This window comes from Ziziphus jujuba, chromosome 10 (assembly GCF_031755915.1).
Source record: "Ziziphus jujuba cultivar Dongzao chromosome 10, ASM3175591v1".
In the NCBI taxonomy this organism is placed as follows: domain Eukaryota; kingdom Viridiplantae; phylum Streptophyta; class Magnoliopsida; order Rosales; family Rhamnaceae; genus Ziziphus; species Ziziphus jujuba.
In genome coordinates this window covers 23,994,033-24,019,877 of record NC_083388.1, presented here as the reverse complement: position 1 = coordinate 24,019,877, position 25,845 = coordinate 23,994,033, and the positions used below count along the sequence as shown (strand labels likewise).

At 33.4% G+C, this 25,845-nt stretch overlaps 6 protein-coding genes across 6 annotated transcripts; 4 read left to right on the top strand and 2 right to left on the bottom strand.

Moving 5' to 3' along the window:
• The first annotated feature begins 4,931 nt into the window (after window positions 1-4,931).
• LOC132799320 (patatin-like protein 2) lies at window positions 4,932-6,809 on the top strand. The gene is made up of 3 exons (XM_060812360.1): window positions 4,932-6,107; window positions 6,320-6,495; window positions 6,572-6,809. The coding sequence occupies exons 1-3, from the start codon at window positions 5,988-5,990 to the stop codon at window positions 6,588-6,590; spliced, it is 315 nt and encodes a 104-aa protein (XP_060668343.1). The 5' UTR covers window positions 4,932-5,987; the 3' UTR covers window positions 6,591-6,809.
• LOC107412139 (patatin-like protein 4) lies at window positions 4,993-5,711 on the top strand. Its single transcript, XM_060812160.1, has 3 exons — window positions 4,993-5,120; window positions 5,229-5,445; window positions 5,535-5,711. The coding sequence occupies exons 1-3, from the start codon at window positions 4,993-4,995 to the stop codon at window positions 5,709-5,711; spliced, it is 522 nt and encodes a 173-aa protein (XP_060668143.1).
• Window positions 6,810-10,210: 3,401 nt separating the features above from the next.
• On the bottom strand, window positions 10,211-11,844 carry LOC107412176 (peptidyl-prolyl cis-trans isomerase CYP19-3). The gene is made up of 2 exons (XM_016019884.4): window positions 11,690-11,844; window positions 10,211-10,972 (listed from the first exon to the last, which is right to left on the bottom strand). Exon 2 carries the CDS (start codon window positions 10,933-10,935, stop codon window positions 10,411-10,413), a length of 525 nt encoding a protein of 174 aa, XP_015875370.1. The 5' UTR covers window positions 10,936-10,972; window positions 11,690-11,844; the 3' UTR covers window positions 10,211-10,410.
• A 337-nt stretch (window positions 11,845-12,181) lies between these two features.
• On the top strand, window positions 12,182-14,808 carry LOC107412175 (pentatricopeptide repeat-containing protein At4g21065-like). Its single transcript, XM_016019883.4, has one exon. It carries the CDS (start codon window positions 12,307-12,309, stop codon window positions 14,725-14,727), a length of 2,421 nt encoding a protein of 806 aa, XP_015875369.1. The 5' UTR covers window positions 12,182-12,306; the 3' UTR covers window positions 14,728-14,808.
• Window positions 14,809-15,054: 246 nt separating this feature from the next.
• LOC107412161 (uncharacterized) lies at window positions 15,055-18,813 on the bottom strand. The gene is made up of 5 exons (XM_016019869.4): window positions 18,435-18,813; window positions 17,631-17,926; window positions 17,451-17,540; window positions 15,706-16,055; window positions 15,055-15,555 (listed from the first exon to the last, which is right to left on the bottom strand). The coding sequence occupies exons 1-5, from the start codon at window positions 18,682-18,684 to the stop codon at window positions 15,291-15,293; spliced, it is 1,251 nt and encodes a 416-aa protein (XP_015875355.1). The 5' UTR covers window positions 18,685-18,813; the 3' UTR covers window positions 15,055-15,290.
• Window positions 18,814-23,707: 4,894 nt separating this feature from the next.
• On the top strand, window positions 23,708-25,317 carry LOC107412190 (AT-hook motif nuclear-localized protein 20). The gene has a single exon (XM_016019907.4). The coding sequence runs from the start codon at window positions 24,214-24,216 to the stop codon at window positions 25,144-25,146; it is 933 nt and encodes a 310-aa protein (XP_015875393.1). The 5' UTR covers window positions 23,708-24,213; the 3' UTR covers window positions 25,147-25,317.
• Window positions 25,318-25,845: the final 528 nt, after the last annotated feature.

Sequence of the window (25,845 nt, the reverse complement as noted above, 5' to 3'; positions counted from 1 at the left end):
TATATTTTGTTTTAGACTTTATTTTAAATATTAGGTATGGGATGTGTGCTTCGAACAACTCCTTTGTCTATAATAAAGTTATCAAATTGAATTGTGTATAATATTCGTAGGTTTGATTCAATGGTAGAAATAATATATTACACTTGTATGTTTGGTTTCAAACCCTAAATGGTCTTCTTGTTTTACAACACTAATATCTAGATGACAATATTGCTTAAAATATATAATTAAAATATATAAAGGAAAAAAATTAGGATAACTTAAAAAAACAGAAACAAGAACAAGAACAAAAATTAGGGAAAACATTGAAAATTAAATGAATGGTGCCATAAAAAGAGATATATAAATATAGAACTAGGCTCAAATTAGATCGTCATGATAGTTTATCATCAAGATTTTTTTTATTAGCTTTTAAATTGATTTAAATATTAAAATTTGAAAAAAAAATGTATTTATGATTCAATGGACCCTACAAAATGTTAATTTATTTTTAAGTTGATAAAAAAATTAAACCAATTTGATGTGGGTTCATATATATGTATGTATATATATCTTTCTATTATATATATGTTTATATAAATATAAATATATATATATATATATATATATATTCTTTACTAACTTTATTAGTTTACAAAAATTTAAGATAAAAACTTCTAATTAAAAAAAAAAAAATTTTTTTGGTGAAGCTTTTCAAATTTAGTGGGTTAACTATTCATTTTTCTAGTTACTTTTTAGATAGTAAAATGACTCTATCAATATATATATATATACTTGCTTTTGTTTACAAGTAAATAAGATAATTAAGATAAAAATAAAATAAAAATAAAAACTAAAAGATGAAGATTGGAAAAATATAAAACAAAAATGTAATTTAGGCAATTTGGAAGTGCATAAATAATAAATGAAAGAAAAAAATATGGTAGCCAATAGCCATTGGTCATTGAATATATTGTAGATTTCTTTATAAAATATATATGTGGATGCAATTTGAGATCCTTAAATTTTCTTCTTCTTCTTCTTTTTTTGACCTTTTAAATTAGGGAATATTTATTTAGACTCTTTGAAGTTTGTATTGATTTCAATTAAATTTAAAAAATTATAACTTATATCTTTATAGAAAGAGTAAATGAAATTATTTTAAGGAACATGAATAAAATAACCAAAAAAAAAGGGATTATTTGAAACTTAAGAAGAAATAAATGAAATTTTTAAAATTATAGAAATTAAATTGTATTTAAATTAAACTTCAAAAAATAAATCAATTTAACTTTTAAATTATCCATAATTTTTTTCTTCCTGAATAACTATTTGTTTATAAATTTCCAAAAAAGGTTTCTTAGGTTTAATTTAAGTTTTACTTTTACTTGAAAGTATTTTTGTGGAGGTTCTCACAGTCACCAGCAAAGCCATTATGGCCGAGAGTTGTAATAAGAGAAGAAAAGAGAGGTAGAGAAAGAGACAGGAATAAGAGAGAGAGATTGTCAAACGAAGGCCCAATGAGAAAGAGAGGGAAAGGGGAAGAGGAAGGTGGTAGATTGACGACAGCAACGAGCGAGGAGCACCAAGGCGCGCAAATGATGGAAAAGCAAATCTTCAACCACCCTCAAAAAAGCGAGAGAAAATTTTACCAAAAACACAGAGAGAATGACCTCTCCATATTTCTTTTTGTGCATGAAGAGAGAAAGGAAAAATTCGGGAGTTTCATTGAAGTTCAAATATAAAAACCACTAATATCGGGATGAAAAGATTTATTAAATGAAATCTTAATAATTGTAAATCTATATAAATCTAATGTAATCATTTCAAATGTACAAGAGGGGAGAGAAAACCATCCCTGAAAAATGACCAGACTGATCCAACTTTTTTTCCCAAACTATATCCTTAAAATCATCTGCACTTTTATTGTAGGCATTGGATATTTCTTCTTTCAAAGTATCTTTGAATTTACTTTTAATTTATTTTCCACTCTTTCATATATATATATATATATATATATTCCAAATGAGTAAGATATACCCATTTCTAGAAGGGAAAGCTTCAGTGGGAGAGGAGAATACTTTTAACATAGATACAACAAAAAAATAAATAAATAGAATAATACAATATACAACAACTTTTTTAAGGATATATAGTACTCGAAAATGAACGAGTATAATAAATATTATATACATGATTTGGTTGATAAATAAGACAGAAAAGAAACAGGGACTAACAACAAAAAATTCCCAGATATACAATCAAGTTAGTTAAGAAGCAGCTTCATTGTTGGAAACATGTAACAACTAACAACCTAGTTTTCGTTTCTGATCTATATTGACAAGCCACACAAGAGAGAGAGAGAGAGAGAGAGAGAGAGAGAGAAAGAGAGAGATAGGGGAAGATGCAACTACCAAAGAAGCAACGAGAATGAGTGTGCCTGGTATCTCGGCAATGACATAGGATTTGGAAATCTACTATTCGGATTGTACCTAGGTTTGACTCTTGATGTTGATTCTAGTTTTTGCAAAAAAGTTGTCATCAGGTGATAAAGGTAAATTTGCAAAACAGTTGCCTATACAGAAGTTGAGCGGTTTTATTTCAAATTTTTGGCAGTGGAGCTGCTTTCTGTAAGAACTTTTATAGTTATAATAATGGGCTAATTCCACCCCCCCCCCCCCCCCCCCCCCCCCCACAAAAAAAAAAAAAAAAAAAAAAGTAAAAATTGAATATAAAGGTCAAATTTACGAAAAATCATTTGTAATGTCAGCATCATTAATGATTATTAGTCGTTTCAATATAAACTGAATAAAAAAAACACTAATCATTTTTATTTGCCATTTGAACGGCAATGACTACGCAATTACACCAGAATTACCACGCATTATTTAAACAGCAGGACCTATGTATCGGCTTGAACATTTCATCTGCAAACTTCAAGTTATTCAGCCAAAAAAAGTAAAAAATAAAAATTCAGGCCATAAATTGATTTTCCAGGGCCAAACCAAATGCTTAAAACCTTAAGAGTTGGAAATTGTGTTTCATGTTGTTACTAATCACTTGGATAAGTACTTCGTCATTTGTGCCTTTTGCCTTCAATTGGTTCATATAAACCTGTAGCTCATGCTTTGATTTTTGTGATCATTATATCTTTCAACTAATCCACCAAGAAGTACATATCTTTCCACTAGAAACAGTACTCAGAGAGAAAGAGGTGTTTGGGTCTCAGTTGGTAAGAAAAAGCAATTGAATTTTTGAGGCCCATCAAAAGCCCACCATTATTGTGTATATTATGGCCCATCAAATGCCCACCATTATAGGCCCCAAAACCAATATGGCACGTCCAGGCCGATGTTGCAACATCTGTAGGGGTAGAGGTGTCTCTCATGTCATATGCTCTTCGGGAAGCAAGCAATGGGGTCCACAAAATTCAAAGGGATTCACATACAGCAAACAGGGTCCATTATCCAATGATCAAGGAGGAAGAAAGTAATCAAGCAAAGGACAACACATAAAGCAAAGCTCGTATACAAGCCACTGATGAGAAAGGGACGGTAGAGATGAATTAATGTAACCTGAGTTGTTGATCCAAAATTTGGCGATAACATATAGAAAAATAATAATAAACAGATCAAAGGATGTTGTAATGCTTTCTGAGTGGAAAATCTACTTTTCTTATAAAGAAGGCTTTACATATGGGTCCTTTCCACCCCATTTTCCTGAAAGCTGGAAATGGTATCTATCTCATGGTTAATAATGGAGTAGTTCTTGCCAATTTAAAAATTAAGGACCACTCCATTTTAACCAGATGGCTGTGGAGTTAAATAAAGTACGAAGACTCATTATTTTTTCTTTTCTCTTTTTTGTTCCAGTAGTGTATATATATATATATATATAAGATAAATAGTATGGTGCGGATGGTACGGTACGGATGGTCTAAGTATCAAAATTGATATTTTTTTCAAAAAAACCGTAAACTTTGCTGTTACATGTATAAAACAAAATTCACATTTTTTTTTTTAAACGTTAGTTTTGGTGCTGGTTTGCATTGCAAACCGTCCGCACTATAGCTCTGCCATATATATATATATCCAGAATAGATGATTGCTGATCATGTGAGAATGTCAGTAGAATATGCAGAAATATGCTCTGTAGGCCCCAGAAATAAAGGGGACTTCCATATGATTAAGAAATAGCAGAGATTTCCTAAGGGTATCAGGAGAATGAGCTAGAGAAAGAGAGACAGGAAGAAGACAATCTCTATTAGATTTATAATAATAGGACATGATAAATTAAGATATATAATAATTAAGAAAAAGCCAAATGATGCAATCAATGATAAGATTTATGGTACATGCTAAATAATTGAGAAGCTGACAAACAACTTCTTGGGTAACCGCCACCTGTATGAACAGAGCTACGTTCCTGAATCCTGATTCTATAAATGGAAGCTAAGATTTGGCACTTCCTCAGTGACAGAATCAGCCAAAATTCTCATTTCAGTCAGAGATGGCAAGTGGTGAATTTGACAGTATCTATTCATTTCACTTGTATTGGTTATTTTATTTTTTATTTTTTTTCTTTTCAAAAGGCATGTATTATGGGACGGTAACTAGTCTGGCTGTGTTGTATTATAAAGTTAACCAAAACAAATTTTGAAAACAAAATAATATTTTGACTGGATCAGATGAAAAACTTATCATTATCCTTAGCATTGATGGTGGAGGAGTCAGAGGTACCATCCCTTCGATAATTCTCAACTTTCTCTGTTTTTTATTTTTTTTTATTTTTAATTATTATTATTATTTTTATGTATACTTATGCCTAAACATTGTTATTGCTTATATGCTGCCAAATTTTAAAAATCACATTCGTTGAGATACTTGGAGTATTTAGTATTATTCATCCATTTGACCAAATTTGTATAAAACAGAAATTGGATGGTGAAGATGCTAGGATTGCAGACTACTTTGACTATATTGCAGGGACAAGCCACGAGGCCTAATAACAGCCATGCTTACCACACCAAATGAAAACAACCGGCCTATATTTTCTGCTAAAGAAATTATTGACTTCTATCTTCAAAAGAGTTATCTCATATTTCCCCATGAATCAGAAGTTGGACGCATCAGTGTCCCAGCGTAAGTCAAAGAGAACCATACGGTTTATAACATAAAAACCAATCTAGTTATTTACTGGTTCGAAGAAAACTTAAGAAAAATAAGTTGACTTTATATAAACCTTGGCAGGACCATCTCATGGTATGACCCACTAGTAGATTGGATCAAACCAGTATGGAATAGTTTCGAAAAAGAAGTACTTCGTCCCCAATACGATGGTGATTCTCTGCATAACTTGATCAAAAATTCAGTTAAAGACAAAAGGCTTCATGAGACCCTAACCAATGTGATAATTCCAACTTTTGATATCAAGAATCTTCAGCCTGTCACCTTCTCCACTTTAAAGGTCCTTTTTCTGTCCACTTTGTATATAACTATTTCAGTACCATAATGTTCCAAAGAATTGTTAATTGGAGAACATTTGAATAACTGTAGGCTAAACGTGATGAATCAGAAGATGCTTTGCAGTCAGATATCTGTATTGGAACATCTGCAGCTCCTTACTACCTTCCTGCATATTATTTTGAAAACAACTCATCAAAAATAAGTAAGAGCTTCAACCTCATTGATGGTGGTGTTGCAGCCAATAATCCTGTACTCTTTCAACTCTAATATAAAATTTTCAGTCATTGATGCAATTTCCTAGATTGACATAATTATAATCATGTTACCTGATTTATCTTACTTTGTTTTAACTTTCCAAAACTTCCAGACTTTATTAGCAATTTGTGAGGTGATGAGGGATATGTCCCAAAAAAGCAATTCTTCATGCTTGAAGTCCATTGGCTATAGTAGGTTTCTTATCCTATCCCTCGTACTGGATCGTCTAAAAGGGATGCAAAGTTGGAGGTTGGAGATCCAAAAAGTTGGGGACTCTACAATTGGTTCATGGGGCCAGGTGGTACTACGATGGATGTTTTTACCACTGCAATGGATGATATGGTTGACATCTACATGTCCATTTTCCATATCCTCTGTGGCTTCATGGACAACTATCTTCGTATCCAGGTAAATTAATTAGTCCTTTCAAACAGTTCTTGAGGACCATAGCAGTTCTTGGATATCATAGGTGAAATATCCATTTTAGGACTTCAACAATAACTTAATTAGGTTTTCATTTCCTCCATGTAACTATAATATTTTCTGGAGTTTTAGACCAAACACCTCTTTAAAGTACTGTTTCTAGTTGGAAGATGTATTGATGACAAAAATCAAAGCAGGATGATAGCCTGAAATATACCGAGGCCTCAACAGACAACTCAAAGGTAGGAAACCTAAAGAACCTTAAGAGGATCGGTAATGAGCTACCGAAAAAACCTGCTTCAGCTGTGAACTTTGAAACTGGTTTATATGAACCAATTCAAGGCAAAGGAACGAATGAAGAAGCGCTCATCAAGTAAGTAACATCACGAAACAATTTAACATCATACCATGGAAGTTGTTTGTTCCCCTAAAAATCTTCTCTTTGGCAGGTTTGCCAAAAGATTATAGGATGAAAAGAAGAAGCGCACTGCCTAGATTGTCTCCATAGATGATATGATGTTTGATTCAAATAATGTTTGCTTCTAGCTACTGCCTGCTCTTCACCAGAGTATATGTATAAATAAGTACTGGTTATGGAAGATGAATGTAGACATCGTATTAGAAATTATATGACAATAAAACATGGTATTTTGTAACCAGTATATGTGAATAAATAAATACTGGTATGCCAAGTACTTTCATGTAATATTAGTGGCAGTTCAAGTGAGTGATGTTAGATGAATGTAGACTATGTTTCAGAAATTATATGATAATAAAATCTGGTATTTTGTAACTGCTTTTGCTTTCACACAGGGAGTTCTAATTCCATCGAAATGATAAAATAAATTAACTCCAATCTGACCCAAAAATCATGTAAACCATCAACCACTAATTGCAGAAGAAGAAGGTCAGGTCTTTCTGTTTTTGAGAATGGATTGGATATATGTAGTGATTATTAGGAGAACAGATATTTATTTTGCTCAAAAACCACATATCATTCACCTAAATATATATATATATGTATGTATTTATTCCACAAAATATTCCATCTCATTAACATTGTGGTTGAGGAGGTTGGATATTCAGTTTGAGTGGCTTTAGTTATGAACAGAACCCTTTAACTGCTGGTCCATAGATTTGATGAGTATATATATAACACCACATATATATGTAGGGATCGAAAAGTAAATTTTATTCGCTCTTGATGAGAAGCTGTCAAACAACCTCTTTAGAGGCTGCCACCTACATGGACCACACTATAGAGCTATATACTTTGTCCCATTTAAAGGAAGATTTACTAGAGCCTGCTGCTATATATCGGTGGCAGAACAGAATCAACTACCCCTTAGCCAAATACTCCATTTCATTAAAATATGGAAATTGATCATGGTGAGTTTAGTATTATATATTCTATTATTTTTTCTTTCTTTATCCTTTTTTCATACAAAGTCACGTTAATGGCTGCTGGATACGATCGATATGGAACTAGACACTAGACTGGCATGTATGTTACACTTTCAGATTTCAGACCAAATATTAATGTCATTAGGTCATTAATGTTGTATTAGATCGAAAACTTAACACTGTTCTTAGCATCGAAAGAGTGGGAATCAGAGGTATCATCGCCACCATAAATTCTCACCTTTCTCAAAACCGAGCTCCAGGTCAGTAGCTCTATCCTTTAATATACACACACACACATATGCTTATGCTCATATAGGATGTTATATATTTGTGAATGCGAAACCTCCCCATCAGCATTGAAAAAATGAAAATCACTGAATTGGAATCTTGGTTAGAGTTAATTTGAGTATTGAGTTTTGTTTTTCATTCATACATATGTGGCAGTGTAATATGTTATATATTTATATATATATATATATATATTGGACAAAATTTCTACATGTAAAGCAGAAACTAGATGGGGAAGATGCTAGAATTGCAGACTACCTTGACTTTGTTGCAGGGACAAGTACAGGAGGCTACTAACAGCGGTGCTTACCACACCAGATGATCTTAACAACCAATCTCCATTTGCCGCTACAGATACGGATAGTACCAAATTCTATATATATATAATTGTAAACTCATCTTAGGTCATGACAGCCCTCGGGAAACTTATAAACTATGTCACAGGAACCATATGGTTGAACATCAAAAGCAACATATATATATATATATATATATATAAACATATAATAATAACAATGACACATTAGTTTTGTAAAATATATAAATTCCCCTTTTATACAAAATGCGGCAGGAATCTCCTTGGCATGTTCCTGAAAATAAAAAAATATGTTGGAATGGATATTGGCCACTTTGATTGTACCATTATTGTCATATTTGCTGGATATTCTGAGAAGAATGGTTGGAATCAGAAATCCTGCAAGATCTCTGAAAAAAATTAATCGGGAATACAATTAAGGAAAAAAGACTATGAGACCCTAACCAATGTCATAATTCCAAATTTTGATAACAAGCATCTCCATCCTGCCAACTTCTCCACCATAAAGGTACCATTTTATGCCCATTCTTAATAGTCCAAAAAAATTTTGAGCTTACAGAATTTTAAACACTTCAATTTTGTTGTCTCTTTGCAATGGAGTGTATAAGCGTATGCTTTCGTATCAGGCATCTATATTGGCACAACTACAGCTCCTTACTACCTCCCTCCAAACAATTATGCCGACAACAATCCTGGCAGGGGTGTTGCAGGGCAACTGTAATCTTTCTTCATCTCTGTCCATGTTTTCGATCAACTCGTTAAAAGGATAAATGGATTTGCCAATATGACATGTCTAATTACGTTTGTTTTTCAGACTTTTTTAACAATTTGAGAGGTTATAAGGAAGACAGCCATAACTAAGAATATATGCTTGACAAGCTTGGACTTTAGTAAGCTTCCTGTCCATTCCATGGAACTGAAACATCTAAGAGGGGTAGAAATTTGGAGGCTGGAAAAACCAAATGTTGGAGACCACGCTATAGACTGTTCAAGCTGCCAGAGTCAATGACTACAGCAGAAACTGATCTTTTCACCACTATAATGAATGATATGGTTTGCACCTACATGTCATTTTTGTTGTACCATGTAACTTTAAGGACAAATATCTTTGGATCTAGGTATATTAATATCTTCATTTAAACCATTTATAATTGGCTATTACATAAACTTGAATCCTTTCCATTTTGTTTCTATTAGCATTTGAAGTTTATCAAATATGTATGACCCCAAATTCATCAAAGATGAAACAATTTTTAGGATTTCAACAATAGCGACTCAACTTTAGTTCTCAATTTCGTGTGGTGCTATACTTTCCCTAATTTTTTAATCCATCTGGGATCTAACACCTCTTTCAAGTATTGTATCAGAGTGAAAGATATGCTCCTGACTAAAATTAATCAAAGCAGGAATGATAGCTTGAAATATCCTGAGGCTGACAGGGCCAACTCAACGAAAAATTACATTGGTCTCATTGAGAAGATTTGGTAATGAGCTCTTGACCCAACCAGTTTTTTCAAAACATGGAAACTGGTTTACAAGAAGCAATTGAAGGGAAAAAAACAAATGAAGATGCACTTGTCAAGTAAGAACAACCAGAAACAATTTCTCACTGTACTCATTATACTTTTTAAGTTGTTTGTTCCTGACAATCTTCTTCTTAACAGGTTTGCCAAAAGATTGTCAGATGAAAGGAGGAAGTGCATCGTGCATAACTTATCTCCCTAGCTGATATGATGTTTCCACCAGTAACAGAAAATAAATAGGTCCACATTAGGTATCTCAAGTACTTAATAAGTTGTGGAAGATGAATGCAGATCTTTTTTTTTAGGCGAATAAGATGTATGCAGATCTTGTTTCACAAATTATATGAAAATAAAATATGGTAGTTCCAAGCTAGATTCATTCTTTGGGAAGCTTAATTAGAAAGGTCTGATTTAGGAATACTCATTTTGTTAATTTCACTTTTATATGCCATCTTAATAACCTTGACTGTTAAAAAGAGTGCCAATTAATAAAGGATGTAAAATCACCAACCATCAATTAATAAGCACACTGATGAAACTAGCTGAGTACATCCAGATAATAGCAAATATTAACTTGCAGTACGCTTTTTCATTTACAAAAAAGCATTTTCTACACCAATGACTTCTAAATAGGCAAGAGCAAGAAAATGACACTGGCTATGCAATTTATTCTTTCACCAAAATAACCATGTATCAATTCAAACGGCCTAGTCAGGTTACATTGGATATCCATTACATCTACCTCATTTTTACATGATCACTTCCCTGTTATCTGACCACAATCTTCAATGACAACAGGTTGTGAAGTTCTCCCACTATCTGAACCCACCTTCTCCATCTCTTTGACGACATTATACCCATCAACAACTTTACCAAACACAACATGCTTTCCATCAAGCCACGGGGTCTTCTCTGTACATATAAAGAACTGGGAACCATTAGTGTTTGGTCCAGCATTTGCCATTGACAAAATTCCAGGGCCTGTGTGTTTCAGCTTGAAGTTCTCATCTGCAAACTTTGTACCATAGATGGATTCTCCTCCAGTCCCATTACCCCTGGTGAAATCTCCACCCTGACACATAAAGTTTGGAATAATACGGTGGAAGGTGGAGCCCTTATAGTGCAGTGGCTTCCCAGAAATTCCAATCCCTTTCTCCCCAGTGCAAAGGACGCGGAAATTCTCAGCGGTTTTTGGAGTAACATCAGCGAATAACTCCATTACTACTCGGCCAGCTTTCATCTTTCCAATCAGTATGTCAAAGAAAACCTTTGGATTTGACATTTTGTTTAGCGCAATCTGAATAATTCCAACAAAAGAACTGAAATTTCACAGCACAAAAAAACAAAAGTTAGCATTCCAAAAACCAAAAGCAGCGAAGCTAGTAGTAGTTCCTACCGCAACCATTTTAATCAACTCGCAAAAATATAGCACACAGTCATCATACAAACACTTCATAAAGGACTAATTTTCTGATTTGCCTAATATGAAATGTTGTAAGTGCGAAATTTATACTCATAAAATTATCAATGCCAGGTTATAAAATATCCCCAAAAAAACACAAATTTCAGCACATAATATGTTCACAAAGATATGTTCTGTTTAGATACGTGGAGCAGAAAATTATATAAAAAATAAAATAAAATAAAATAAAAACGTAACAAACCCAAAATAAATTAAATTAAGTTTAAAAAAGTAAAGAATCATTTTGTACAAGGGAAAGTGAGCAAATGGTTCACCCAGAAAGCAAAAGATAAAAAATTTACAAAAATTTTTAAAATATAAAGAACAGTTTGGCAAGCATAAAGAGTCAAATGGGGTTGATGACATGTTCATCATCCTTGAAACCAATCCTCAAGCAATATGGTTTGGTATACAAGAGGATGATAAGAGAAGGATGATCCATGATTTCGCACAGTTTTTGAGCCCACAGGCTTTGATAAAATCACCAATAGGCCTTCGATATGTGCTTTTACATATGCAATAAATTCAAAATGAACAAGATACGCATATGGAGGCAAAGGCATTGAGACTGTACCGGGTGTTGAAGCTTTCCCTAGTAATGGCCAATGACGATGAGATGGGTGATTGGGGTTTTAGCCAAGAGATTGTTTATATAGGATAAGGGGTAGGGTTTTAGGATTTTTGATTCAGTGATCCCTTTGCAACTTCATCCCTACTTTTCAGTGTATTTCTGAATGTACCCCACTTTTTTTGTGTTTCTTTCCCCCTCAAGGCAATACTGTATTTACCCTTGACGGCATTGACAGCTTTCACTTTTGACCGTATTAAACTATTAGAGCTTGTTTCATTTTATTTCTTTTATTCAATGTAATTAATCATATCAAATAAGAAATGACATTCATTTGCCTATGTACGTACTCAAAGTTTAGTTTTTTAATCTTTAAAAATGTAAACTTTTTTTTTTTTTTTTTGGTAAGAATTTTTTTTTTTTTTTGGTAAGAATAAATCATAATATATTAATATGCAAAACAATATGTATTTTCCCTTTGTAAATCCAAACCTTATCATTATTTGCAATTTATATGAGCACTACAAAATTTGTGAGGCCGAAATGGAGAAAGATTTTGATATTTTTCGTTGCTAGAAAGGAGAGAAAAAGAGAAAGAATGAAGAAGTGAGTTATGTTATGCAATGGACCAAATGTTGCTCACAACAAGCAGGACTTCTCACCTCCCATTACCTTCTATGCTCCTCCCTCTCACATGTCAATCCCTCCACCAACCCATTTCTTCCCCCAAACTCCAGTTAACCCAATTCCCACACCAACCAAGCACTTGTCTCACTACTCCTCATGACCACCCCACCAGCATCCAACACACCCAGCAAATCCATGCCCACATGATCAAGACCCACTTTGATAACAATCACCAGAATGTCCCTCTCACTCCCTTCCTATCCCATTTGAGCCCTGCAGCCCAGTACAACTTCTTGATAACCTCTTATAATAAGAACAACTTCCCAGAATCTTCTCTGCAAATATATGCTCACTTGCGTAGAATTGACTTCCAAGTTGACAACTTTACCATTCCTTCAGTCCTCAAAGCTTGCGGGCAATGCTCGTGGGTGGTGTTAGGAAAAGAGATACACGGTTTTGTGTTGAAGAATGGATTGGATGGTGATGTTTTTGTACATAATTCGCTGATGCAAATGTATAGTGAATGCGGTAGTGTGGTTTCAGCTCGTTTGGTGTTTGATCTAATGGCCGAGAGAGATTCTGTTTCTTGGAGTACAATGATTAGGAGCTACGTTCGAAATAGATTGTTAACAGAAGCTTTGGAAGTTGTAAGGGAAATGCATATTATGCATGTAAAGCCTAGTGAGGTTGCTATGCTTAGCATGGTTAGTCTCTTCTCAGACCTGGCTGACACAAGAACGGGGAAAGCAATGCATGGTTATGTGATAAGGAATAGCAATTATGATAGACTCAGAATCCCTATTACAACTGCTTTAATAGATATGCATGCCAAGTGTGGGAATTTATCTTCTGCCAAGAGGCTCTTCAATGGGCTGCCTCAGAAAAACGTTGTTTCTTGGACAGCCATGATAGCAGGATGCATTCGTTGCAACAAATTAGAAGAGGGCACTAAACTTTTCAACAAAATGCTGGAGGGTAGAATTTTTCCCAACGAGATTACAGTTTTTAGTTTGATTATAGAGTGTGGGTTTGTACGTGCTCTGGAATTGGGGAAGTGGCTGCATTCTTATACTTTGAGAAATGGGTTTGTCATGACTTTGTCTTTGGCCACTGCTCTAGTTGATATGTATGGAAAATGTGGTGATACTAGAAGTGCAAGATCCATTTTTGATGGCTGGGATAACAAAGATGTCATGATTTGGAGTGCCATGATCTCAGCTTATGCACAAGCCAATTGCACTAATGAGGCTTCTGACCTCTTCGCCCAGATGGTAGATAGAGGAGTGAAGCCAAATCAAGTAACAATGGTTAGCCTTATTTCACTTTGTGCAGAGGTCGGAGCACTTGACTTGGGCAAGTGGATTCATTTGTACATAAACCAGCAAGGTGTGGACGTTGATTTGATACTAAAAACATCTTTGGTAGACATGTATGCTAAGTGTGGGGACATTGATGGTTCTTACAGGCTGTTCAGTGAAGCCAAAGACCGAGACATCTGTTTGTGGAATGCTATGATAACTGGATTTTCTATGCACGGTTTTGGAAAAGAAGCTCTGGAACTCTTTGAAGAAATGGAGAGACTTGGTGTTGAACCTAATGACATCACATTTATTGGGGTTTTTCATGCTTGTAGCCATGCAGGATTAGTGGCAGAAGGGAAGAGGCTTTTTGACAGGATGGTTGGTAGCTATGGCTTGGTTCCAAAAATTGAGCACTACGGGTGCATGGTGGATCTTCTTGGTAGAGCTGGAAGGCTTGAGGAGGCTCATGAATTTATTAAAACCATGCCAATGCAGCCAAATACGATTATATGGGGTGCTCTCCTCTCTGCATGCAGGCTCTATAAACATCCAGACTTGGGGGAAGTGGCAGCAAAAGAACTCCTTGAGTTGGAACCTCAAAATTGTGGTTATAACATTCTGATGTCAAACATCTATGCTGCAGCCAATAGATGGAATGATGTTGCTGGAGTGAGAAAGACTATGAAAGACAAAGGGATCAAGAAACAACCTGGTCTAAGCTCAATTGAAGTAAATGGCTCAGTACATGACTTTGTAACGGGAGATAGGGCACACCCACAAACAGGGAAAATTTATGAAATGCTGGCTGAGATGACCATGAAGCTGAAAGAAGCTGGTTACACTCCTGACACATCTGTTGTGCTGCAGAACATAGACGAGGAAGAGAAAGAAACCTCACTAAACTACCATAGTGAGAAATTGGCTATGGCATTTGGTCTTATCCATACGGCTGCCGGTACCCCAATTCGGATCGTGAAGAATCTCCGAGTTTGTGATGACTGCCACTCCGCAACCAAGCTGCTATCAAAAATTTATGGGAGGGTTATAGTTGTAAGGGACCGTAACCGCTTTCATCACTTCAGGGAAGGATCTTGTTCTTGTGGTGATTATTGGTAGCTTTCCAATTTTTTCTTTGTAATTAAAACGTAAACATTAAGAGAGTATGTATATAAAATTAAAAGAATTCATTTGTGGTTTTGACCTTCCTTGGGAACTTTGTTTTTGCAAGGCTCTGATCCTTTGTTCGATAGATATAAACTAGAAAACTAACCAAGAGCACATTCTGAAAGGCTGAAAACCAATGGTATTACAACGTCTTGCAAAAGGCTTTAAGTTCTTTTTAAATTACTTTTATATCTTAAATAATTTTCATGGTGGTTCAGTACCACAATTTCCCCCACAATGAGAAATTGACAGAACATCCACAAGATCCAATCTATGCTCTTATCAAATGCATTGCAATTTTTTCATTTAATTAGAGACTACAATTTTCTCTCGTAATGCACACATGGTATTAGTGAGAGAGTGTTCTAAACGGCAAATCATTTTACATCGAAACAAAAAGATGATCATCTCATTGAACAATTACCCCTCTCTTGGTCTCACCATCTCCCTAGAGACCTAAGAATGATGTTTTTGGTAAAATCTATAAGAACGATGTCATTTATGCATAAAGAATATCAACCAAGCCACTGTTGAGCACGACGATCTCCACTACCTCCAACAGCATGGCGAATACTGATTTTCTCATTAGCATACTTCTGCTGCAGCCATTCAAAAGCATTTACATCAAGTTTCCCAGTTACTGATTTTCCATTCTTTCTACGAGTATGCTGTTCTCGAATAGAAGCCCAAAGTTTCTCAATGGCATCTCTTTGTCGTGATGTAAACCTTGCCACATTATCATGAGCATGCTTTACTAAGATGTCTATGACTGTTTGGCACCTGAAAAATACAAAATGTCGAGTAAATATTAGGATACAATATTTAAGCTACCTAAATTATATAATGAGTGAGAAAGCAGGATTCTACAACAATGTGTATGCATACCAGAAAAAACAAAATAAGGTTCCCAAAAGTAGCACGAAATTCTACCATGGAGTTTTATAACGCCGAGCTGCAATCTCCAAACAAATAATCAAGGCTTCTCTTTGTGACTTGAGGAATCTCTTAGTATCGTCTTCCTCCTTGATCTTGGTTGCTGCTTCCTTGCCCTTTGTTTTTTCACCTTTCTTCCCTGAGTTAGGAATAAGAGCATCAAGCCCAAATGGATCAGACTCTTGCTTGTTATTTTCTTCAGCTGCTACGTCCTGCTTTGTTTGTTTGTCCTCATCAGTTGTCTCTGTTTCATCTTTCAGGGCAGCAGCTTCCTCTATATCATCATCTTCAGTTGCAACTGGAAGATTGGATATGGCTTCTTTTATTTGTCCCGCTGTTTTTGAAAACTATGTGAAGTTGCACAGAAACAAAGTATATGCAGAAAAGTCAACCTTGAAAAATCAAATGGAAGATAAATACAAAAATTTGCAACCACTTACGAACAACAATCACAACTAGCATAACTCTTCCAAAATTTCTCCCGAATATTTAACCTAGGTACAGGAAAAGCCCATTTCTTGTCCTCTACCAATCAATCTTCTTCATCATCTAAATCTATTATAATCCATGATTTTATTAGGGTGACATCATCATAAGGCTTGCTATATTTCTATGTGAAAGCTGAACCAAGAAAGTCAACCTTGAAAAATCAAATGGAAGATTAATACAAAAATTTGCAACCAGTTACAAACAACAATCACAACTAGCATAACTCTGCCAAAATTTCTCCTGAATATTTAACCTAGGTACAGGAAAAGCCCATTTCTTGTCCTCTACTAATCAATCTTCTTCATCATCTAAATCTATTATAATCCATGATTTTATTAGGGTGACATCATCATAAGGCTTGCTATATTTCTATGCGAACGCTGAACCAAGAAAGTCAACCTTGAAAAATCAAATGGAAGATAAATAAAAAAATTTGCAACCAGTTACAAACAACAATCACAACTAGCATAACTCTTCCAAAATTTCTCCCGAATATTTAACCTAGGTACAGGAAAAGCCCATTTCTTGTCCTCTACTAATCAATCTTCTTCATCATCTAAATCTATTATAATCCATGACTTTATTAAGGTGACATCATCATAAGGCTTGCTATAATTCTATGTGAAAGCTGAACCAACCACTACTATTATAAAGCAGCTTACAGGGATTACAGCTGGAAAGTAAACTAGCTAGTGAAAATACAAACACCAAAATCCAATAAGATCACATAGTTGCATCCTATGATCATCGAAGCTAAATCTGATAGCTAACTATATGCAATAAGAATTTCTCCCTTGTTTATATATATATATATATATATTTATATAAGCATATGTATCCTTCTTTTATTTGACATTCATTAATCATCTAGCTAGATCATTTTATATTTATTTCAAAAATTTACAAAAATAACGGGCCACATCAACTGGGGCATATTCTAAGATCTTTGTTAAATAGTTTTTTATTTTACATGGTCAATTTACTTCACCCTCTTGTACCCATGTTTGTAAGAGATGGTAGTGATTAGGTATTTCTAATACACTCCGAACTTGTAGAAGCTTATGAAAAAGGAATTTTTTTTTACTTTTACACATACCTAGTCATGCAACACCGATTTTTTATACAACATGTCTATATCAGAACACTGGTCGCAAAACCAATAAGCTTTTCATTAATTCAGATACCAAGAAAAGGAAATCAAGAAATAATACACAACCTAAAATCACAAACTCAACCAAATAAAACCATCTTACCTGAAAGCTATCATCCGTGGACAAATCATTTGCTACCACTGCATTGATTGTCCATGCAGTTAGCTGATTATTTTGCTTCTTGTTTAGGAACTACATTTTTAAAGAACCCTCAATTAGATGTATTTACATAATGACAAAAACAAGATAAACTTTCATTTGTAGAAGAAACTACAAACTTACTTGAGAAGCATCTTTTGCTGCAGAGAACAGTGCATGGTAATCAGCTCTTACCGAAGGTTCAGTACAAGATGTAGATGATGACATTGCAGCTTCTAGTATTGCAAAGAAGTGATCCTTGGTTTCTGGCTTAACACTTCCAGCCTGAATCAACTGTATCGCCAGCTTCGACGCCTTACTAAACTTTGAAGGATTCTTGATATGCGAAGCTATCTTCCGCATGGCCTCTGTAACTTGTTTTTCCGATGCATCTGTAGTGGTTTTAAACCTCAGCTTCTTTCCAGGGGCTGGGGCCGTGGCTGAGAATCAGGTTTAACACTTCAGCTTCATTTGAAAACATAATATTTAACATGCAAAATTTATAAAAATCATATGTGAAATTGATAATGTAGAGTATATATGAAACTATTGAATTTTGTTTTCAAGACATAAAACAAACATACGTCAAAAACTTAAAAAAATAAAAACTGTCTTTTGAAATCTGTTTTCAAAGGAGAGACATTTTATGGTTTCTCGAACAATATGACAAGAGGTAAGCAGAGTTCATTCTGTAGCTCAATTTATCGTTTTTTTAGTTTACTCACCTACCCAACAAACTCCAAAGTCACCCAAATCCAAACTAAACCCTCCCTTCCTTTAATTTCTCAGGAACCAAAACAGAATGCAGAAAAAAAAAACCCTAAAGTATCATACTGTTATGCAGCAAACGGAAAACAAACAAGAAAAAGCAATTGAAAAAAAAAAAATTCGAATAACGAACCTTTTAAAGCAAGAAAATTAGAATGAAAGATAAATGAAAAGAATTACCATCATTATCATCATCATCAGGGTTTGGCTGGAGGGGTTTGGGTCGCTTGAGGGCGCTTTTGAGAACAGGAGGAGGAGAGGCGGGTAAGGTAGAAGATTGAGGAGGATTACCAGAAGAAGCAGTTTTTGGATGGAATTGTTGGGCCTCTTCTTCTTCTTTCTCTTCTTCTTCTTGTTGTTGTGGTTGAGATCCATGACGCTCTGCAGAAGGTGGAGGCAAGCCTTCGAATAGGTTGTCACTCACACCCATCTTCTCTGTCTGCAAACCAAATTATTTTCTTTTCCACAACACTCTCAATTCTCAAAATCCCCCTTTTCTGTATTTCTTAGTGCTCGACCTTAATTAAATTATTAAAAAATAATTTAAAAAAGTAGACCCAGACACTAGCATTCTATTAAAGTATCAATTTTTATACTTTTTAAGCCCAAATATATGACTTTTTACTGTATACGTATATACACATTATTATATAATGTTCTTTACAAATTTAATTATGCTCAGAATCTGGTGGATTTGTTTTTCCTTTTTTTTTTTAAAAAAAAAAGAAAGAAAAAAAAAAGAAAAGGCTTTTTATTTATTTATTGTTTATAAGTTATCAACAGCGGATTAAAAAAAGAAAAAAGTTTAACTCTCCCATTCCCATTTCTCAGTTCAGGTCTATTTCAAATATAATCAAAGCCTATCTTTATTGGGTTCTATTTGGGGCCCATTTAGCCCAATCCATATAAAACCAAACTTTGGAACATTCCTTAGTCCGGAGCCCAAAAGCACCAAATATACTTAAATTGATAAATTCATATTATAAAAAATATATAAATATAATGCAATGTGACACACATACACATACGCACACAAATATAATATATATATATATATATATATAATATAATAAGTGTACTGTATGTAAACCTTTTACTAAAATTTTAATGAGTGATGGATTCATGGTACGCATCCGAATATGGAAGATTACCTACATGTGTCTCTGCCTCTTGTAAAAGGTCAATAACTGGTTCAACAGATGACGTAACCACAATATAAAATATAATATTTATATAATATATAAATAAATAACCACCCTCCCAATTAATTTTCTATATAGGCATTTGACAAATTCCTCATACAAGCTATATAATAGTGATTTTGCAATAGGTTTAAGAAAATGATACAGAAAGATTGTAAAACCTTTGGAGCAAATGCTTTTCTTCGACAAAGTTTCGAAAATGATTGGGAATTAAATAATATATCTATATAAACAAATATGAAATATATGCGTTGGACACCCCTTGTCCCAGCCAAAATGCGTGGTGTAATAAAATAATTAGATTCAAAAATATGGATTGCATGAAATAACTTTTATATATATATATATATGTGTGTGTGTGTGTGTGTGTGTGTGTGTGTGTGTGTGTGTGTGTGTGTGCTGATTAATTTATGGAAGACAGCATAAATAAATAAATATTAGATATATATATATATATATATATGATCAAGTGGACCGACTGAAACTGGGGAAGCATGCACAGTGGAACCACTAAAGATTATTTCAGGCATTGCAACTTCTAATTAGGGTAAAAAATATAGCTAGATAAATGGCTTTCTTTTCCTTTTTCTTTTTCTTTTCTTTTTTTTTTTTCTTTTTTCTTTTTTCTGTACAAGTAGGCAGAGGAAAATTGGTTAGAAACGTGTATATTATTGTTCTTTGTACAAGGATATGGAAATTCTATCTCAGCAAATATATATATATATATCTCGAAATTCTAACAGGAGTGAGTTCTTTATTAGGATTGACATAAAGATTATGATGGTGGGTGATGAGCTCAGAAGTCGCATGTTGACTACAATTACATACTTTTGGAAGCAAAAGAACTCCAAAATATTATTAACTTAATTAATTACTCAATATCTTTATGTGTATTAAGACATTCTCCTTCTTTTAAACACATTAATTAATATAATAATTAATTAGTTTTCAGCATACAGGAAGAATTAATCAAAAATAAAAAGAAAGTTGTTATATGTAGACCTGGCAATTTGGATCATGACACGGCGACACGACTCGAAAACGACACGGAATAAATGGGTTTGGGTTTATTATAAATGTGTTCGGGTCATAATCGGTCAACCCGTTTAACACGATTATTAATCGTGTCATTTTCGGGTTGACCTGTTTAACTCGAAATTGACCCGTTACGACCCATTTATTAAACGTGTCAATTTCAACCCGACACGATTATATACCTATTACAACCCATTTAAATTTAATTTTAAATTAATATTTTATCACTAATATAATATTTAATAACTAAAAAATATTATAAATTAAAAATTTTATAAAAATAATTTTCTATTACTAATTTTTTAAAAACAAAAAATACATCTTTAATAAAACAAAAACATAAAAATAAAAAATAATAATAAAAAAAATTTCGGATTAATAGGTTAATTTTCGGGTTAACGGGTTAATAGGTTAGTTTTCGGGTTAATAGGTCAATTTCAGGTTAACGGATTAATAGGTCAACACGACCCGTTAAAATAATCGTGTTAAACGGGTCGTGTCGTGTTGACCTGTTTATAAACAGGTCGGGTTAGTGTTTTAGGTACCTGACACGATTAATAAATGGGTCGTGTTCGGGTTAGGCATTTTTGACACGATTATTAAACGGATTGACACGAACACGACCCACCAATCCGAATTGCCAGGTATAATTATATGTATCTATATATTTATATATGGATAAAGATATTCTATTTGCTTTTTATATTTTTATTTCTGTTCATTATTAATATGATGCTATTTCATTTAAATATTGATAAAAAAAAATATATTTTTTTATACAAGATCTCCATTCATTTTCAATTTATACATATTTATATCATTTCAATATTATTCTAGATATTTAGGAAATAATATTGTAAAGTATAAAAACACTTTTTAGGGTTGAGACTAGTTTATATTAAAAAATTCACTAAAAAAGAAAGTTTATTATGTATTTAGATTGCTTAGACATTTTCAATTATCTCCTCATAACAATTTCCTCAAACATTAGGTTCAAGCTGAATGAACAAGTTTGACTGAAGTCATTTTGATTTTGTGTAAAATACCAAACATGATACCTTTTAAAGCGGGAAAACCACATGGAAATAAAAAATATGATTTTTTGTCAAATATATTTCTTTGTGTAATACAATAAAACCCCTATAAATAAATATTTATAGGAGTATTAAAAATTATTAATTTAAAAGAATTATTTGTTTATCCATAAATAAATTAATAATTACTTTATCAATAAATGAATATTTTATTAATTTAGAAGAATTTTCCTTTTTTTTTTGAGAAATAATTTTATTAATTATATATGTATTTTTCATTCTACCAATACATATTAATAACTACTTAATTATTTAAAAAAAAAAGACGTTTATAATTTCTTTTTCCTTTTTTTTTTTTGGCATAGAGACATTTATAACTTATAGTAATAACAAAAATGTAGTAAAAAATCAATATATACATGTAAAATCTTAAAACTTAACATGTATGTGGATAAAAATATTAATGTACATTCACAAAAACCCTTAAAAATTATGTTGTATTTATTCAAGGGGTAATAAATACAATTACAAATTATGATAATGATTCGTATAACAATTGTATTTTGCTAATTATTTCTTCAAATAAGATCTTTCAAACCATAGTACCTTTAAATAATCATTTGCAAAGAATATGTTAAATATAGCGTATACAGATTTCAGTTTAGATATAATGAAAATGTAAAAAATTTAGATGCATATTTTGGAAACAAGTTAAATTGAAAAAATAAAAGTTGTTAAGTAAAAGTCATTAATATGTATTGTAAATAGTTATATATACATACATACATACATACATATATATATATACATACATTATTTTTTACAAATTTAATCAATTATTAATTTGTATATTTGATGTGTCATAAAGGGTTTTTAAAAAATTTGTTATCTTATATATCTAACAATATTATTCATTCAATATATTGATCCAAGTTATGAACAGACAATCTTATTTATTTAACAAAATTATTCATTTATCAAACAATATTCAATTATTGAGTTTTTTATTATAGTTAATAAATTTGCAACAATTCAGATTGACAACTATTTCAAATCTTCACAGATATACAAATTTTTAAAAAAGCAAGGTTGCAAATATTCATATACTTTTGGGTTGGATTAATAAAATAATTCTTGTTATAATATATAAATATAAAACTCAAACGCAATTTTTTGCTTAAGTTTTTTTTTTTTTTTTAATTAGGTTGCTTAAATCAAAACATATAGAAGTGTGAACATTATTATTAGGTTATCTCTGCCAGAGTTTATAAAACTACTAGGAAATAAAAATATTAAAATTTGTAATACGTTAAGTTCAAACAAATAATTATAAAAAAAATAACCAATTTCAAGTCAATTAATTAATTTACAAAGGCCCTAGATATATAATTATCAGCCCAGCCTAAGTCCCTTCATTGCAAATCATGTAATGACATACGATGGGATAGTTTGTATATTCCCAAATCAAACCATGATATCAATAGTAATAGTGAAAAACAAAAGAAATATAATAATAATAATCATAGGATGGAATGATTCAGGAAAAAAAAAACAAAAAAAAAAAAAAAGATTCAGTAAAAACAAAAAGAGAAAATTGGAGATAAAGAATGGTAGTAATTTCATCCAAGAATTTCAATCATATAATAGGGGAGAGATAATTAAACAGTGGTATTATATTATTCTATATATACACATCCACTAAACTTCAACAGCGTTATGTCAAACATATATATATATATATATATAAATATACATACATACATATACATAGATCATATATTATTATATGATATATTATATTGCAACTGGTAAAACGTGGTGTTCTCACAAAATTTGATCCTGTTTTGCTAATGTCAGGATAGTAGAAGAGGACGTGCACCCCACCATCTCACGCGCACGCTACCCCACACAAACAAACCCTAATTCCCAAGACCAAAGACCAACAACACCACCATCACCACCACCACCATTTTAATTACCATTATTATTTCTCAGTTCTCTCATTTCTCAAACACACAAACACAGAGAAAACTGAAAGAAAATACCAAGAAATCCCCACAGACTCTCTCTCTCTCTCTCTCTCTCTCTCTCCGTCTCTCTCTCTTTCTCTCTCTCTCTCTCTCTCTCTCTCTCTCTCTCTCTCTATGTCCCCCTCTGCCCAAACCCCAAAAATAATATCTTAATCAAAATCTTTTTTTTTTTTTTTTTTTCTCTTGTTCATTTCCTGCTGCTATCTCTTTGTTGCCTATTTCTATATATATTTCCACACACTCTCACACCTCAATTTTCTCGTTTCCTTTTACAACCCAAAAACCTTTTTTTTTTTCTTTTTTTTTTTTCGGTTCTCCTCTCTGTACTTGCTTTTGGAAAAGACTGTTGTCGATCTCTTTTATTTTATTTTATTGTTTTTGGTTTTATAGCTAAGTCTTAATTAGATCCTATTCTGCTGTGTTTGCTTATCTTGTAATCTTCGAACTTACAGTGAATTCCCAAACCTTCTTTCTTTTGGTTTGGCTTTCTTTGAATTTCTAAGGTTCTATAAATTCTACTCCATGAATGATAATCATATATTTGTCCTAACTATATTGATCAAGATCTAACAAATTAACTTTTGATCTTCTTTGTCTTCATCATCTTTATCTTCAAGTAGTACTTCTTTTTTTTTTTTTTTGTGTGTTTTTTTCAACCATGGCGAATCGATGGTGGGCAGGGCAAGTGGGTCTACCAGGGCTTGAAACCTCATCAAGTCCCTCTCCCATGAAAAAACAACCAGATCTGGGAATCTCAATAAACAACAACACCTCAGCAGCAGCAACTGCTAACAGCAGCGGTGGTGGTGGAGGAGATGAAGAAGATGAAAAGGAGTACAGCGACGAACCGAGAGAAGGTGCAATCGATGTAGCAACCAGGCGGCCGAGGGGTCGTCCGCCGGGTTCCAAAAACAAACCAAAACCACCCATCTTCGTGACCCGGGACAGCCCAAACGCGCTCAGGAGCCATGTCATGGAGATAGCAAACGGAGCTGATGTTGCAGACAGTGTGGCCCAGTTCGCCAGGAGACGGCAGAGAGGCGTCTGCGTCCTCAGCGGAAGCGGCACCGTCACCAACGTCACCCTCCGGCAACCGTCAGCACCGAGTTCCGTCATGGCTCTTCATGGCCGATTCGAGATTCTTTCGCTGACAGGAGCTTTTCTTCCTGGACCAGCTCCACCTGGCTCCACCGGTCTCACCATATACTTAGCTGGTGGACAGGGACAGGTCGTCGGCGGCAGCGTGGTGGGGCCGCTGGTAGCTTCCGGCCCGGTAATGGTGATTGCGGCGACGTTTTCGAATGCAACTTATGAAAGATTGCCGTTGGAAGAGGAAGAAGAAGGTGGTGTTGGAGGTGGTCATGGACAAGGTGGAGGAGGAGGCAGAGGCGGAGGTGGAGGTGGGAGTGGTGGTTCCCCGCCGGGAATTGGAAGCAGTGGTGGTGGTAGTGGTGGTGGTCATCAAGGTGGGATGGCGGATCCTTCATCTATGCCTGTTTATAATTTGCCTCCAAATTTGCTTCCAAATGGTGGACAGTTGAATCATGAAGCTTTTCCATGGGCTGCTCATGGAGGCCGACCACCATACTAATATGGAGAGAGTAATTTTTATGGTCAAAAAGCAAAATTGCATTTTCTGTTTTTCTTGTTATTTGTACTTAGACAAAGAGAGAGACAAATATATATTAAGATGAAGCAAAATTAAGTAGTGGATTGTATGTGTATATGTTTCAATAAAATGTATTGTCTCATTTTGCCTTAATTTGGTCAATATTATTAATTAATTTCATCGGTTTCTTTTCCTTTCTTTGTTTTTTTCTTTTTCCTGTTTGTTTAATCGTCTTCTGCATTGAAACTACTGCTGCTTTTTCTATATTAGAAAGATAATACTCGATTACTTTTCTTTAACAAAAAGAGTTAATAGCAGCTGCACTAGAGCCTCGATATCTGAATCTTAATTTGCATTTTAAAAAAAAAATAAAAAAAAATATATATATATATATGTATATTGGTCTTAATTTTTAATATGTTCATTTACCAACGTGACAAAGAGAAAAATTAATTAAAAAAACGAGAGGAACTATGTTTGGTTTACCTATTTGATTAATTTAGGGAATATAAATAGAAAACTAGTTGATAACATAATAAAGAAAATGGAAAAATTAAGATTGATATATATCTTCATCTTTCTTCTTTCCTTCTTCGTTTTCATCTTGATCTAGTTTATGCATATTATTCTGTATATGTTAGTTTGTTTATTTTATAATTAGCAGATTGTGGATACCATATA